Source organism: Mustela nivalis (assembly GCF_964662115.1).
Source record: "Mustela nivalis genome assembly, chromosome: 2".
NCBI classification, from domain to species: Eukaryota; Metazoa; Chordata; class Mammalia; order Carnivora; family Mustelidae; genus Mustela; species Mustela nivalis.
In genome coordinates this window covers 19549846-19564828 of record NC_139021.1, presented here as the reverse complement: position 1 = coordinate 19564828, position 14983 = coordinate 19549846, and the positions used below count along the sequence as shown (strand labels likewise).

Sequence of the window (14983 nt, the reverse complement as noted above, 5' to 3'; positions counted from 1 at the left end):
ATTTTTGTTTTTTTTTAAATAATCGCACATAGATACAAAACGTTTATTGAAACGACAAATATTTTGAAACCATCGACATATGCAATTTATGTACAAGAGAATAAAACAGTTGCAAATTTCAGGAACAGTCGAATCTTGGTTAGGTAATTGTGGATTACCCATTAACATTTTTTTTTTAACCTTGGATCAGATTTATCTTTCGCCTAACCCCTCAAACTGTCCTGGTGACAAGCTTATTAGCAAAGTTAAAATTAATTTGAACTTTGGTCAAATGAATACAAATCAGGAAAATAGAGCTATAAAGGCATTTTATCAAGCATTCCAAAACCCATTAGACATTACTTGTAGATTTCCAGTATTAGCCGTGTCCCTTTTCTCCATTACAGGATTATAAATTGCTCTAGGAGTATTCTTCATGTAAGATTGAGGATCACACCCATTTCACATGGACATCAGCCAGGCAACATAGCAGCTATTACCAGGCCAACTTCATCAATGTAAATGACTAATTTAGATAACAGAGGATCTAGTGACTCTCTGTCTTGGTGGAATGTTGAAAATAGAGGGGAAATCACTTGAGAAATGACATTTTAGTGAACAAATAGTTTTTCTAGGAAAGTATTACTATTTAGTTCTCTGAAAAAAGCCTTTAAATTTGTTAATTATTAGGACGTCAAATCCTAAAGGAATGCAATTTTAAATATAAAAAAGGCCAACACTTTTCTATAAATAAAACCATATAGACTCAAGATATACTAAATATAGAAAACAACACTTTTGTCGTTATTTAATTTAGTCTGTATGCATAATAAAAAAATAACTTGAAAGATAAATGTCCTATTTCATTTAAGGGAAAAAGAGCCGTAGTTTCAAAACACTTAGGATTAGGAGAAAAACGTTTCAAAGTATGTTTTTAAAATCTGTATATGCAAATATATGCAAGAATCTTTTTCTTATAACCATCAACTTTATGAAGCAACTTCAGTCCCAAAGAACAGACTGTTCTTCTTTTAAGAAATGGGTCTTCTTGAATTGTAAACTTTAACACCATTCTGTATTGACGAGCGAGAATATTTAGTGAGCAATGCACCTATGGTTTGCTTCTCTCCACACAAGTCTCTGTGGGGAAAAAAAACCAAATGAATAGCATGAATATTCATAGAGCTATTTATATATATATTATACTCATTATATTCATATACATATACACTATATATATACTATACTCATAGTGTTAATTACTTGTATCTCTTAACTATATCCATCTTTCCAACAAGCATAAGGATGTGTGTTTGTGGGAGAGATAGGGTATGGAGTGGTTACTAAGCCTTAATTGAAATAGGTACTATACACATATTACCTTGTTTAACCACAGAAAGAGTAACAGTAATATATCACTTAACCCCACATTAGATATGGAACTCAGGTAGTCAAGAATGGAACCAAACTTCGCTGCCAGGTCTGCATGACTTCTAAGTCCAATTTTTTTTCACCATTGTATCACACAGTCTCTAAATCAGAAATACAAGCCATGCAATATAGGAGGGTCTAGACAGAGACCCTGGGTCCCAGGCTACCTGTGGGTGCTTATCTATGTTACCCACCCTCCCTGAACTTTAGCTTCATCTTCTGTACCCCAAAGAGGAGAAGGACTATCACTGGAAGTATGGGTAAAGAAAGAATGAAGGGACAGGAGCTGGAGAAGAGAGCAACAGCATGGTCATACAGGCTTTAAAGAACATGGAAAGGAGCAGTTGGGATTTAATTCTAAGTATAAAGGGAAGTCACTAGGTGGGTTTTCATTAACATAAAAGCAGAACATGATCTAAATTTTAAATAATGGAGTTGATGATTATGAAAGCTAAGTGGTGAGTACCTGGTGCATTCATTATGTTATATTGTCACTTCTGAACATTTGAAATTTTCCAAAATAAAAAGTCTGAAGCACAGGACAGAAGAGGGAAAAATATAAGTAGGGACACCAATTCAGAGGCAGGTCCTAGAAGACCCATTAGGATTTGCTCATAGTTTGAACCAGAGAGTGAGAGAAGAAAAAAGAAAAAAGACGAGTATGATTCCCAGATGTTTTGCTTGAGTAATTGGACTAATGGTAGTGATGTCACTGAGAGGTGGAAGATAGGATTAGGACAAGGCGGAACCACAGTTCTGTTGTGAGCATGTCCGGTTTGAAACTCCTCTTAGATATCCCAGTGGACGTGTTCAATAGAGAGCCAGGTAAGAGAAACTGGAACTCAGGGAAATATCTTCAAATATGAAGATAAAATTAGGAAGTCATTAAGTTTAAATCCAGGTCTAGATGAGGGCACCAAGGAAAAAAATACAAATGGAAAAGCAGACAGTCAAGAACAGTCCCAGAGCTCAGAAGCATTTACAGGTTGTAAAGAACCGGAACATCTGAGCAAGAGACAGAAGGAGCTGCCTTGGGAGAGAGGGGACAAAAACGGTGTGCTTCAAGTAGAAAATGGTGCACAGTGTCCCAACAGTTCTAAGAGGCCAAGTAAATAAGGATAGATGGTTGACCGCTGAAATGTAAGAAAGACAGATGCCAACAGGTTAAGGAAAGAATGGGAGACAAAGAAGCAGAAATGAGTGCCCAAACTTTCAAAAGGAATTTCTTGTGAAACAGAGCAGAAGGTATGGGGTCCAGTAGGTTGTTGTTTTTTAAAATGAGCACTAGTACAGAATCCCATATGTTGATGGGAATAATACAGCAGGTAGGGAGACATCAATAACAAAAGGGGGGACAGAGATAACTAGAGGAGGTACGTGTTTAATAAGGCCAGAGGGATGGAGCGCCTGCATGGCTCAGTGGGTTAAAGCCTCTGCCTTCCACTCGGGTCATGATCCCAGGGTCCTGGATCGAGCCCCACATCGGGCTCTCTGCTTGCTCAGCGGGGAGCCTGCTTCCTCCTCTCTCTCTTTCTCTCTCTGCCTGCTTGTGATCTCCATCTGTCAAAAAAATAAATAAAATCTAAAAAAAAAAAAAAAAAGGGTATTGATCTAGTGTAGAAGGACTGGCCTTAGGAGCAGAAGCAGGGATGGTTCATGCATTATAGAGGAAGGACTGCAAAGGACGTTTGTGCAGACATAATCCAAGGAGGCTGGCAGATTTAATGGTAGGAAAGACGTTGTTCTTGTCTCTTCTTACCTGTTTCTACGTCCAGCCTGGGTAAAGAGAGGACAGGAGAGATGAGACACAGTGAAGAGGTGGCAGCATTAGTACAGTTGAGATTTGAGTCCTGTAAACAGTGACCAACGAGCTAGGTCGTTTTCCTGCAATCTGGCATCTATGGGAAATGTTAAAGCGAGGCAGCAGGAAAGGGGGGGGGGGCTGTCCATCAGCGAGAGGGCCTGCTTTAGAGCCATAGTGGGGCATGTAGTGTGACTTGGCCTGGAAGAGCTACAGTTTGGCAGGAAGAAGGGCAGAGAAGTGGTTTTAGAGGCAGCATGAGGAAGAAAGATAACACATTCCCACCTCTGGGACCAGAGGTGAATAATGACAGAAAAGACAGCCACCACTTGAAAAAGTTTCAAAGGAAGCCATGTCCTCAGGGAATACTCAAAAAAAAAAAAAAATTCCTAATAATAAGTCTCTTTATAAAAATCTCTTTATAAAATCTCTTTATAAAAAGAACCGTCGCATCCACCTGGGTGGCTCAGTGGGTTAAGCCTCTGCCTTTGGCTCAGGTCATGATCTCAGGGTCCTGGAATCAAGCCTCACACTGGGCTTTCTGCTCAGCAGGGAGCCTGATTCCTCCTCTCTCTGCCTGCTTCTCTGCCTACGTGTGATACCTGTCTATCAAATAAATAAATAAAACCTTTAAAAAAGAAAAGAGAAAGAAACGAAAATCCTCAAAATCCACTTTGGTAAATTACTTACTGAATATACGGAGCAATGTCTTCTTCTGTCCACTTTTCCCTTAGAGAGAAGAGACTGTTAAAACGTTCTTGATTATCCTCAGGCAAATCATCTACTTTTAGCAAAAATATGATTTCTGGTCTCGAGTGTCGATCCACCAAGGCTAAACCCTATTTTAAAAAAATGAAATGAAAACGGGCAGTTAGAATAATGGTTTAGTGTCTAAATATAACTCATTCTTTTTTACCTTTAGGTTTGGCTGAGCCCAAGCTACTCAAGACGTCAGCTACGTGAAACTTCCACAAACTTCCACCTCCTCTAGGAGAGACCCTCAATAGCGTTTTTCATAAAAAGAGCTCCCTTAGACGGTGAATTCTCGTTTTCCCTTCAACAATCTGACTTCCGTTGCTCAGTTTATCAGGATAGCTCTAGTTCAAGGTCACCAATGACCTGTCATTGCCAAATCTTGGGGCACCCTTCCTTGGATTTGCTAGCCGTCTTCTTTATTGATGTTGTCTCCTCCCTATTTGAATTTCCATCACTGACATCACCGTCTTATTATTTTCCTCCTAACTCAGCGTTGCATTTCCCTTGGCTCCTACCCTGATACCGCAACTTGGTTCAAGGTCATTGTCCTGGGTGTCTCAACTCACCCGACTTACCCTCAGACTGCAAACACTACTCGCTAATGACAGCAACACATGTACCTTCAACTCAAATTACTCCTCTGAGGGCAAGAACTCTATACCCTATCTAAACCTATCTAAGAACTCATTTGATACTAGTCCCATTATCCTAGGAAACTGCTCTAGTTTCCTGCTCTAGTCCCATTATCCTAGGAAACCATGAACACTCTGGGCATTATCCTAGATTCCATTATTCAAACCCCATACCTATGTGATCACTGAATCCTATAGATTTTAAGGCCTCAACATTTCCCTTAACCATTCCTCATCACCTAATTTCTTTGGCCAGCACTTTCTCTGTTACAAGTAACTATAACTGTAGAAAGCCTGGAGATTTCTCCTCTTTCATAATCTAGCCTACCTTCCATCCAAACATCCTCAAGGTCACAGTGTTCTTTCCAAAAGGCAAAATTCATCAGGTGGTCTTCTCTTCTGATGTCACTCAAAGGCCCCCAAGAGCTTTCTATCCCTTTGCACAGACCCTAGTGTCCCTCACTGACTCACCAGCACATTTTATTCTAGTCACACATCTCTACCAATAGTGCCCAATTTCTCTCTCTCCATGCCTTGGAACAGGCTCTCCGGGGTCCTCATCCCTGCCCTTCCATCTAGAGAGTTCATAGTTCGTCCTTTCAAACTCGGCAGCTCAAACAGCCATGCCTTCAGGAATTCATCCCCGATCAACCAGTCAGTGAGATGCAGAAGTCCCCTTCCTTTGCTCCCATAACACCTTGTACACACCCTTCCTGTGACACAGATCATGCTACATTATAAGAAAGGATTTATGCATGTCAGAGGCACCCCCATTGCCAGAGCCCAGGCTGAGGACCCTGATGGCATTTGACATCTTCTTCTCAGCGTCCAGCATGATGCCTGGATGTAGTAGGAACTCTCAGTATTGAGCAAATCCTTCCTCACTGTAACAAACACTTACTGAGCATACACGACACTATTAACAAGCAACAGTGAAGAAAATTCTATCACCATGGAGAGTGGGAAACTCACATAATTAAATATTTTCCCAGAGCTAAGCAGTGAGCGCCATGAAGGAAAAATATTGGGTGCTCCGGTAAAGTCAACAGGAGACATTTTTTTTTAGAGAAAAGAAAAGCCTCCTTGAAGCAGTGACTCAAAGAGGAATAGGAGGTGGCAAGGTAAAACTACAAAAAAGGTTGTTCTAGAACAAAAAGCCTTGTGTGAAGGTCCTCAGGTGGGAGAGAGCTTGAGGATCTTGAAAACCTGAAAGACTGGAACACAGTGAGCAGGAGGAGATGGAGCTCTAGGGGGATGATGAAGCACTTTGCAGGCCAAGATATGGGTCCTGGATTTTGTTTTTTCTTTTTTAAAGATTTTACTTATTTGAGAGAGGGGGCATGCACGCACGCACACACAAGCAGGTGGTAGAGGAGGAGGGAGAGGGAGAAGCAGACTCCCCACTGAGCAGGGAGCCTGATGTGGGACTCGATCCCAGGACCCTCGGACCATGACCTGAGCCGAAGGCAGATGCTTCACCGACTGGGCCCACCAGGCGCCCTCCTGGATTGTCTATCTTAAATGCTACGGGCAACCATTACATCATTAAGCATGACGTTCATCTCATCCACTGACATTTTCCAAGTCATTCTAGCAGCACTGCAGAGAATGGATCGGAGGGACACCATTGCTCTTTACAGCCATGTAAATATGGCACTTCGGGTTCCGACAGTGCTGGTGGGAAGACAAATGCAGCAAGATGAAATACACCAGGGGCAGGAAGAAGGATTAACTGTACACCAGCCTGAAGGACCTCACCAAGGTGACAGAAACATTCTCAAAGCAGTGACGGACTGAATGCATCGTCGGCTCCTAATGGAAACGGTGCTTTGGAAAATAAAGTGGCTCCCAACTCACAGTGTCAATAAAGATTTCATGTCACCCAGTAACGAATGAAAACCCATTGCGTTATGGCAGCAATCCCCACCACTAACCTCACCTTAAGCTGATCGAGCCGCGTTGTCATTCCTTCTGGAACGCTCTGTTGCCACACCTCTTGAAACTCAGCCAGGTTAAATTTCACTGCATTTTGAAGGAGCATCTGTGCTGTTGCTCTGCAAATTCTATCAGCACTCAATGCAAAATAAACTTCACCTAAGGAAAAGGTTGTTTCCTATGGTCTTCTGACCATTCAATGTACTACTCCGGTTTCTTTTTCCCCAGTGAAATTTCTCAGGAAAAATTACACCCAACTCACCTCCCGCAAACCCAGGCGCACATTTCAGAAAGGTGTACCAGTTTGAACACAGACAAGTTAAAATACTTTCCAAATCTTACCTTCCTCTACGTATTTCTTCCCGTAACATTTAAGACAGTGTTCAATCATTGCCCTGAAAAATTTAAAACACTCCTTTGAAAAGTTGTCAATACATTTTTAGGCATTGTATCTTAAACACCATTGCTAACTAAAAACTTAAGATACAAATTTGAGATTTTACATACTAAGTGATTTTGGTTGCCAATTAAAATTTTTACAGCAGGAACTAAGTACAATATACTGGAAAGCTAATACATGACAGGCCCATACTAAACATTTTTTTTTTCATGAATTATGTGAGCATACATTTATTATCATAAGATAGCTAAAGCATCATTATGAATTGTAGCAAGGACACTGTATTTTTTTTAAGATTTTATTTATTTATTTGACAGAGATCACAAGCAGGCAGAGAGGCGAGCCGAGGGGAGGGGGGGACAGGAAGCAGACTCCCAGCTGAGCGGAGAGCCTGATGCTGGGCTCCATCCCGGGGCCCTGAGATCATGATCTGAGCCAAAGGCAGATCCCACTGGGCCACCCAGGTGCCTCTGTCTTTTTTAAGGTAGTAAAACAAACAAACAAAACAGAGATGATGGATATTTACTCAGCCCAGTGACTAAAACTTCTAAGTCCTTCCTGGTTATATTATTTTTTAAATTTCTGTAAGACATCAAAATATTAATAGTCTACGCTCTATTTTAGTTCCACTCCGGGAAATAATTTTCTTTCCTTTAAGCAAGTTGGAGGGACAGTGATTAAAATACTCACTCTGGCTCCAAGGGTCCAAGCTCCTGAAGACAAATATTCAAAGGAACTTTATCAAAAGACCAAGATTCAGAATCCACAAGCTGAGTTACATGATTCAGAAGTTTCATCTCATAATCAAATTCAAGAAGCCTCCAATAACCTACCAATTCCCAAAGTAATAGTTACAAAGGACATTGTAAGCAAATTAATTGGCTAATAGGTTGATGAAGAAGCAGTGTGCTCTTGCCCAATACAAAAAAGATACTAGAATCTTAGTTTTCTTTAGAGGAAACACTTCTTTTTATGCTTTTCTCCTCATCATTACAAATTGTGTCTGGAGGGAAACCCAAGTGGTTTTTAAAAAGTACCTTACCTATGACTCACACTGATTTTTTCAAGTGCTTTAATAATTAGTTCAGAGCAATCTTGTCAATCTAAATGGAAATGCGGAAACCTGTAGCTGGTTCAGTGATTTCATTAGAACACTGTACAAAAGAGGCAAAGGTTGTAGGTTGAATATCCCACAGAGTGATTTCCACTCTGGGGCACTGGCATGGCTGTAACTCTCCTCTAGATGTCTTGCAGAGGTGTTCTCGTGCTCATAAAGGGGCCTAGGTCACTCAAGAGTCAACAGACTCAGAGGTACAATATGAATCAATGGCAAGATAAAGGTTGGGCATCAAGATACCTTTCCCTGTCTTGAGAAATCACAAAATGCCAACTGATCCCCGAATGCAACACCATCCTCCCTGGAGAAACAAATCAAGTACAAATCCACCATTTCCAAGGGAGAATGTTACTATTGCTAGTCTGAAAAAATAAAGGCGACCTTAGAAAAGACGGTGTGTGATGTCGATCTGAGAAAACGCCAGGAATAAGCTATGCGCCCCTCGACACATACCAAAATTTTATCCATCCCCATGCAAGAAGTGAAAAATGAAGAGGGTGGCATTAAAATCCATTGGTTTCTAACCTCAATATTCATGGTACTCCTATACCGTAGCAATTAACGGCAGGCATCCATAATTTAAAACTTTATTTCCAAGGCTTAGGATCAACTGTGCCTCAAGAAAAAGCCCCGTTAGGAGTGGCTGGACTCACCAGTCGGTTGGACCTCTTCATGTAAACATGACATGTAGCCTCTACCTCCCATCCAAAAAGATAAGTATATCTTTTTTAACCTTAACCCTAACCCTAACCTAAGCTTTAAGACCAAAAGATAACTAGATAAATAGATAATATGCAGTGGGATGAAAATGTCCATAAATTTCTTCCTTACATGATTAATTCCATTGAATAATTATGGTAAGTAACCCTACCTTCAATCTCACAGGCATTTAGAACTTGTAATTGGGCCATTATTTCTTCCTCGCTTGCCTGAATTTGATCAAGCAAATCTTCCGTTGTATACTGAAACCAGGGGAAAAAAAAAACAAAAAAAAAACACTTTAAGGCCTTTGAAGAATATATTTTTAGACTCACTGAATTTGGGAGAATAGATACATAGAACAGATTAAGACAGTATTTATACATAGCTCAATTTCTTCTAATAACGTGTAATGATTATTACATGAAATCTAAGAAGAAAATATAGGGTCAATCTTTGTGAGGTCGACTATAGCCACAGTTTTGTAGATAGGATGCCAAAGAGAAAAGAAAAGTTAAGTAGGGCTGAGTGGGAGAGAGAAGTAGGAAAAAGTAAGATTAGAAGGTAACAGTTAAAAGTAGGAAGTACGGGGTTTCCTTGGGGTGATTAAAGTGCTCTGATTGTCATTGTGGTGACTGACCACACAACTCTGTATTTCCTAAAGCCACTGAATTAAAGGCACTTTAAAATGAGTGAACTGGGGCACCTGGGTGGCTCAGTGGGTTAATAAGCCTCTGCCTTCGGCTCAGGCCATGATCTCAGGGACCTGGGACCGAGCCCCGCATCGGGCTCTGCTCAGTGGGGAGCCTGCTTCCCCCACCTCCTCTGCCTGCTTCTCTGCCTACTTATAATCTCTGTCAAATGAATAAATAAAATCTTTAAATAAATAAATAAAATGAGTGAACTATCTGGTCTATAGGAAAAAAAGAAAAAGGAAAAAAAAATCAGTCGATGAAGAAAACGAGAACTAACATCAATACGGTCTTCAGAACGCCCATACAGTTCTATAATTTTGAATTATATTAAAAACTTGAGAATTTTTTTTGACTTAGCTTGTAAATATTTTTCCATGAATCGATCAGTTCTCACAGGAGAATAAGAATACTTTCCACTTCCATAATGTCTTTCCTGAAGAGCCCCTAATTATATTTTTAATTAAATAAAAAATAAACTTCTAAAAAATGTATTCCATAGTTAGGGACACGTGAAGCTTTCAGCTATGTAAATGACACCATTATATCTCGCATTTGCTTTAAAGTATTCCAGAAAAAGGAGGGAAAAAAAAAAATAAGGTCGGACATAGCAGAGACAGAAGCCACAAGATTGACAAAATATTGCTAAATATTCAACTGAGTGATGAATATATGGGGGAGGGTCTTTCTGCTTTGGGGTATGTTCGAAATTTTCATAATATAAACAGTAAAAGTAAGAATGTCGCCATTAAGTGGCTCTAATTTTATTTCTATTTTTTAGAAATTTCAAATTTCAAAGAAAAAAATGAAAATAAGTCTTACTTTTGAATGATTTGAATCCTTTTCTTTTTGACTGTCGGGTCCTTCATAAGTATTTTCCATCAAAAGTTTCTTTAGCTTCTTTAATTTAGGTCTGCATCTTCTTAATTCCCAATAATTATTAGAAAAACCAAAGATCTAGAAAATATAAATACAGAACCGTTCAGGAGCCTTTCTAAAAGAAAATTTCATACAAGCCCTTCCCTCTGTCCCCGTGAGAGAGAAAGCACACGCTTTCTCAAATAAGTAAATCTTTAAAATAAAATCTTTAAAACAAAAAAACTTCAGTTGGTAGATCTTTGTGACACTTTCCTCAGTCTCAATGCACAGAATTCCCTTAACAAGAGCTCAGAGGACCTCCTTCTTCGTTATACACCTGCAAAAACACCTACGAAACAGGTACATGATGAAAAAATAACATCTTTTACAAAAGACTGAACTGCCCATATTTCTAGTTAATTACAATTGAAATACAGAATCACCCCCCCCCCACCAAAAAAAGAAAATTTACAAGAAGTTATTCTGTTCTAGCAACATGATGGATCACTGACATTTCCCAGTATTTTCCCTTATTTCTATTCCAATTCTTAGGCAGTCATTGGCCTAAAGTCATTCCAAGAGAATTAAGGGCTGTGTTTGGATCATGACATGTGTAAGAATCTAGACAGGATGGAAACTTCTATTTGGTATCAGTCATCAGTAGTCTCCATGATAATTAAGAATTTATTATGCATGGCTAGAGGCCATAATGAGCTAAACCAACTTCAAAGGTGAAAAACACACCTGCCTCAAAAATTCAAATTTCTTCGTTTCTTCACCTCGTAAACATTACTTAAAGCATTAGTTGTGGCTTGAGGGAGCCTCCTTTCAAACATATCTCCAGCAAGACTCACTAAAAATAGGTAAAACTTTTAGAATATGTCACCTCATCACAAACTTTCCATGTTGCAGAAAATGGTCATCTTCCCTATGACTTAAAAATCCAATAGGGAAAATAAGCCAACTTCACAAGACTCCAAACAATGCCGAGACATTTTAAATTGCATTAGAGAACTTTTCAGATTCCCTGTGATTATACTAAAGATTTTTTTAAAGATTTATTTATTTATTTATTATTTTAAAGACAGAGGGAGAGGAGAGAATCTCAAGCAGACTCCCCACTGAGCTCAAGCCCTAGACCTTGAGATCATGACCTGAGCCAAAATCAAGAGTCAGACACTTAACCGACTGAGCTACCCAGGTGCCCCCATACCTAGATTTTAATTAAAAGCAGTATTAGCACAGGTGTTGTGATTCTCACATAAATTAGAAGGCAGAGAACAGTACCTCAGCGTGAATAATGTTACAGTGAGTTTCCTCCTTCTTCAGCTGGTCCGGAGTTTTACAGTCAGGAATAAAAAGCAACATATTGGAAGTGTCCGCTATTTTCAAGTCATACGTTTTGTCTTTACTGCACAGGACAGCCCGCTCATCTTTGTCACCCCGAATCACAAGGCTGCAGGAAAATGGGAAGAGAAAATACAGGGTTTACTGAGACACCAACAGACATCTTCATCATAAACGGTTCCAAAATCCTCTAGGCTTGTAGAATGTAAAATTAAGTCTTGAGGCTCTGTCTGTCCCCCCACCCCCACCACCCCAAGAATCTTGTTAAAAAACTAGATCCCAATCTGCCAGGCTGGGCTGGAAGCCAGAATTCTAATAGGCTCCCAGACAATCATTATACTCTTGGTCCTGGTACCCACCTAAGAGTGGTTCTTCTTGTTTTGTTCTGAATATCCCCCTCACAATCAAAGCAGCACACCCTAACCTACCCATCAGCTCTGCTGCAAAGAAATTGGGACTTTATAAAGAGAACTGCAACGCTGAATGAAAAAAAGAGGAAAAACATGTTTTTACAAACTGCAGTAAAAAAGTTCTGGCAAAGGCTCACGGGGGGAAAAGAGCCAGAGAGGACGGGAAGGACAGAAGTGAGGAAGAAGAAGAAAGGCTAAGGACAAAGATGATGGCATTGACAGGGCAGAGGCTCTAGCAGTTTTGTTTGTACACTAGTTACCTCTTTTAAAGAAATAAGAATAAACCCTGAAACAGAAGAATATGTAGAGGCTTTTTAAAATTAAGACTTGGGGCGCCTGGTTGGCTCAGTGGGTTAAAGCCTATGTCTTCAGGTCATAATCTCGGGATCCTGGGATGGAGTCCCGCATTGGGTTCTCCACTCAGCAAAGAGCCTGCTAAGTGCCTGCTTCCTCCTCTCTCTCTCTCTGCCTGCCTCTCTGTCTTCTTGTGATCTCTGTCTGCCAAATAAATAAATAAAATATTAAGAAAACAAAATAAAATAAAGTTAAGACTTAATTTAAGTGAAAATAAGTAGGTTTTCTTTTTTGAGTTTCCTAGTGCTAAAAACTCTTAGGTTCCAAGTACCCACTCTTCAACATTTATTTCCACCTTGCACTATCCATGCTTCAATATTTTGTTTAAAGCAACTACCCGTCCCCTGGCAAAAAGGTTTTTAAACATTTCTTGGACGCATTTCTTGGTCCTTCTGGATTGCCAGGAGGATGAACAGTCACTGTATAAGAGCAAGTCCGCACACACCTGAAGTCCTTTCTTAAACTCCGCCCTCTCCCCAACTCAGCTGGAATGAAAACCCACGGATGAGGCTCCGCTTAGGCTTCCTTAAAGATCCTTCGAGGCTAGCATCTGCAGATGGCCCGTTAATTATAACAGCGTCAGACGAGTAAATGTGAAAACTGAAAGCCTGAAGAGTTCAAGTTAAAGAGATCTACAAGAGAACAGCCTCATAAGATACAGGTGTTGGAGGTGGGGTGCTGCAGAAGAGAAGCAAACCAGAGCCCCTAACTCCTTTTCCAGAAGCTGGGCGTGCACAAAGTTGAACGACTCTCTAGACGTCTCCTCTGTATTTCTTAATCCATGGCTTTGCAGCCCATGCGTAGCTGACCCAAAATGAGAAACAGCTTCAGATTTCCATTAAACGGCCCCACGCGAGTCGGCTTTTGGAGGCCTCCCACAATGACCAACCGTGAAGAACGGCTTTCAACTCATTCCCTAGTCCGACCTATAGTGGAATATAAGCGGAAAGCAAGGAGAACTCTATATAAATATTAGATAGCAGCACCGGATTTTAAGCTAGAATGGCCAATTGTTCAGCGCAGATCCTGACATCAGTGTTCAGGGCTCCAAAACTTCACTGAGGTTCTATTTCCCCAGGTGTTCCCCCCAGATGAGCTGGGCCAGTCCCCTGGATCACCGCAGTCCAGCTACGTGGACGGACCCGCAGTGGCGTGGACCCCTCGTTAGAAAGGCAGCGCGCTGGAGAGGAGGCCTCCGGGCAGCTGCGAGCCCTCTGCGTTTCCCGCCCGGTTTCCCCGTCCCGCGTCTCCCCGCGGGGCAGTCACCTGTGCCCGGCCTCCAGCTGCTGGCACAGGGCCGGCTCCAGCTCCAGCAGGCAGAAGTCGCCGGCAGCCGCGCAGGCCCCGGGCCCGAAGGCCAGGCAGTGCGCCGCGGGCTGCAGCTCGGCCGCGTTCAGCTTGGCGATCTGGAGCGTCGCGTCCACCTCCTCGCGGGTCCGCTTCATGGCTGCGCCCGGGGGACCCGCCGCGCCGGGGGTGGGGGCAGGAGGGTTGCCGCAAGGCTAATGAAAGAGAACGGAGCTGCGCGAGCAAGGGACAGCCTTCCAAAAGCGCGCCAAAGCGGAGGGGGCGTGTTTCCGGGGCGGAGCGTCCGCGGAAGGCTCCAAAGGTCCCCGCTGCTCGGGGGGGGGGGTGCGGTCCGCGGCGGCCCGTCACCCCACGCACGACCGGGGCTGCGGGAGGAAATCCACGCTTCCGCCGGGCCATCTCGGCGGGATCCCGTGAGAGCTGTGCTGCCACCTCGCCGGGCGCCGCGCGGAGCCCTCGCCCTCCCCTTCCGCTTTCCCGCCGGCGCCCCCATTTCCTCGCCGTCAAAATGGTCTCATCCTCCCCCACCCCCACCAGGGGCGGGCCTTATGCTAAGCACCCTGCAGGTATCCTTCGAGAAATCCTTCCCCGCTACCCTTTAAGGTGGTCCCGGTTCTTCCCATTTGGCAAGTGGGACCAGCTCCCGACCCGCGGTGGCACACCCTTGGAAAAAAAGCTCATATTCCTGCCAGCTTCCAGGACTTTTCACACTGGGTCTGTCCTGCTTTTCCAGACTCTTCACCCCCAAGTGCTTTTCACGTCCACTATAATCCACAGATGCCCCTGTCCTCCTCTGGTTTCATGTTTGTGGGTGTTGTGCATGTATTTTTTTTTTTTTAATTTCAATCATAATTGAAAAATTAGAGTTTCCACTAATGTGATTTTTCTTCTTTTAAAAAATCAAGATATCTGGTACATGGAACTCATATTCTTGCAAAATAACAGTGAGCTGGAGCTCATGGACTCTACAGAGATCTCTCCAGGCCTATGCTAGGCCCTCTCAGTCTGAAAATTCATATTCTTCATTTCTGGGAAATGTTCTTACATGATTTTCTTGAGAACATCCCCCCCCCCATGCCCCCACGTCTTCTATATTTCTGAGATCTATTAGTTGGACTTTCTTATATACATATGAAAAGATCAACAATAGATATTTGGCTTTAGAAAGATCTTTTACAGGGCACCTGGGTGGCTCAGTGGGTTAAGCCTCTGCCTTCAGCTCATGAGATCAGGTCATGATCTCAGGGTTCTGGGATCGAGCCCT

At 42.1% G+C, this 14983-nt stretch overlaps 1 protein-coding gene across 1 annotated transcript; it reads right to left on the bottom strand.

Annotated features, from left to right (window-relative positions):
• Positions 1-29: 29 nt before the first annotated feature.
• DSCC1 (DNA replication and sister chromatid cohesion 1) lies at positions 30-13982 on the bottom strand. The gene is made up of 9 exons (XM_082719101.1): positions 13678-13982; positions 11588-11756; positions 10265-10399; positions 8923-9013; positions 7625-7763; positions 6877-6929; positions 6539-6693; positions 3902-4050; positions 30-1119 (listed from the first exon to the last, which is right to left on the bottom strand). The coding sequence occupies exons 1-9, from the start codon at positions 13854-13856 to the stop codon at positions 1011-1013; spliced, it is 1179 nt and encodes a 392-aa protein (XP_082575227.1). The 5' UTR covers positions 13857-13982; the 3' UTR covers positions 30-1010.
• Between the last annotated feature and the right edge of the window lie 1001 nt (positions 13983-14983).

Coding starts and splice junctions, on each gene's coding strand:
- DSCC1 (XM_082719101.1), bottom strand. CDS start 13,856: ATGAAGCGGACCCGCGAGGAGGTGGACGCGACGCTCCAGATCGCCAAG. Junction 7,764..8,922: donor AAATGCCTGTGAGATTGAAG/GTAGGGTTACTT, acceptor GGGAATTGGTAG/GTTATTGGAGGCTTCTTGAA. Junction 4,051..6,538: donor CGCGGCTCGATCAGCTTAAG/GTGAGGTTAGTG, acceptor TTTTTAAAATAG/GGTTTAGCCTTGGTGGATCG.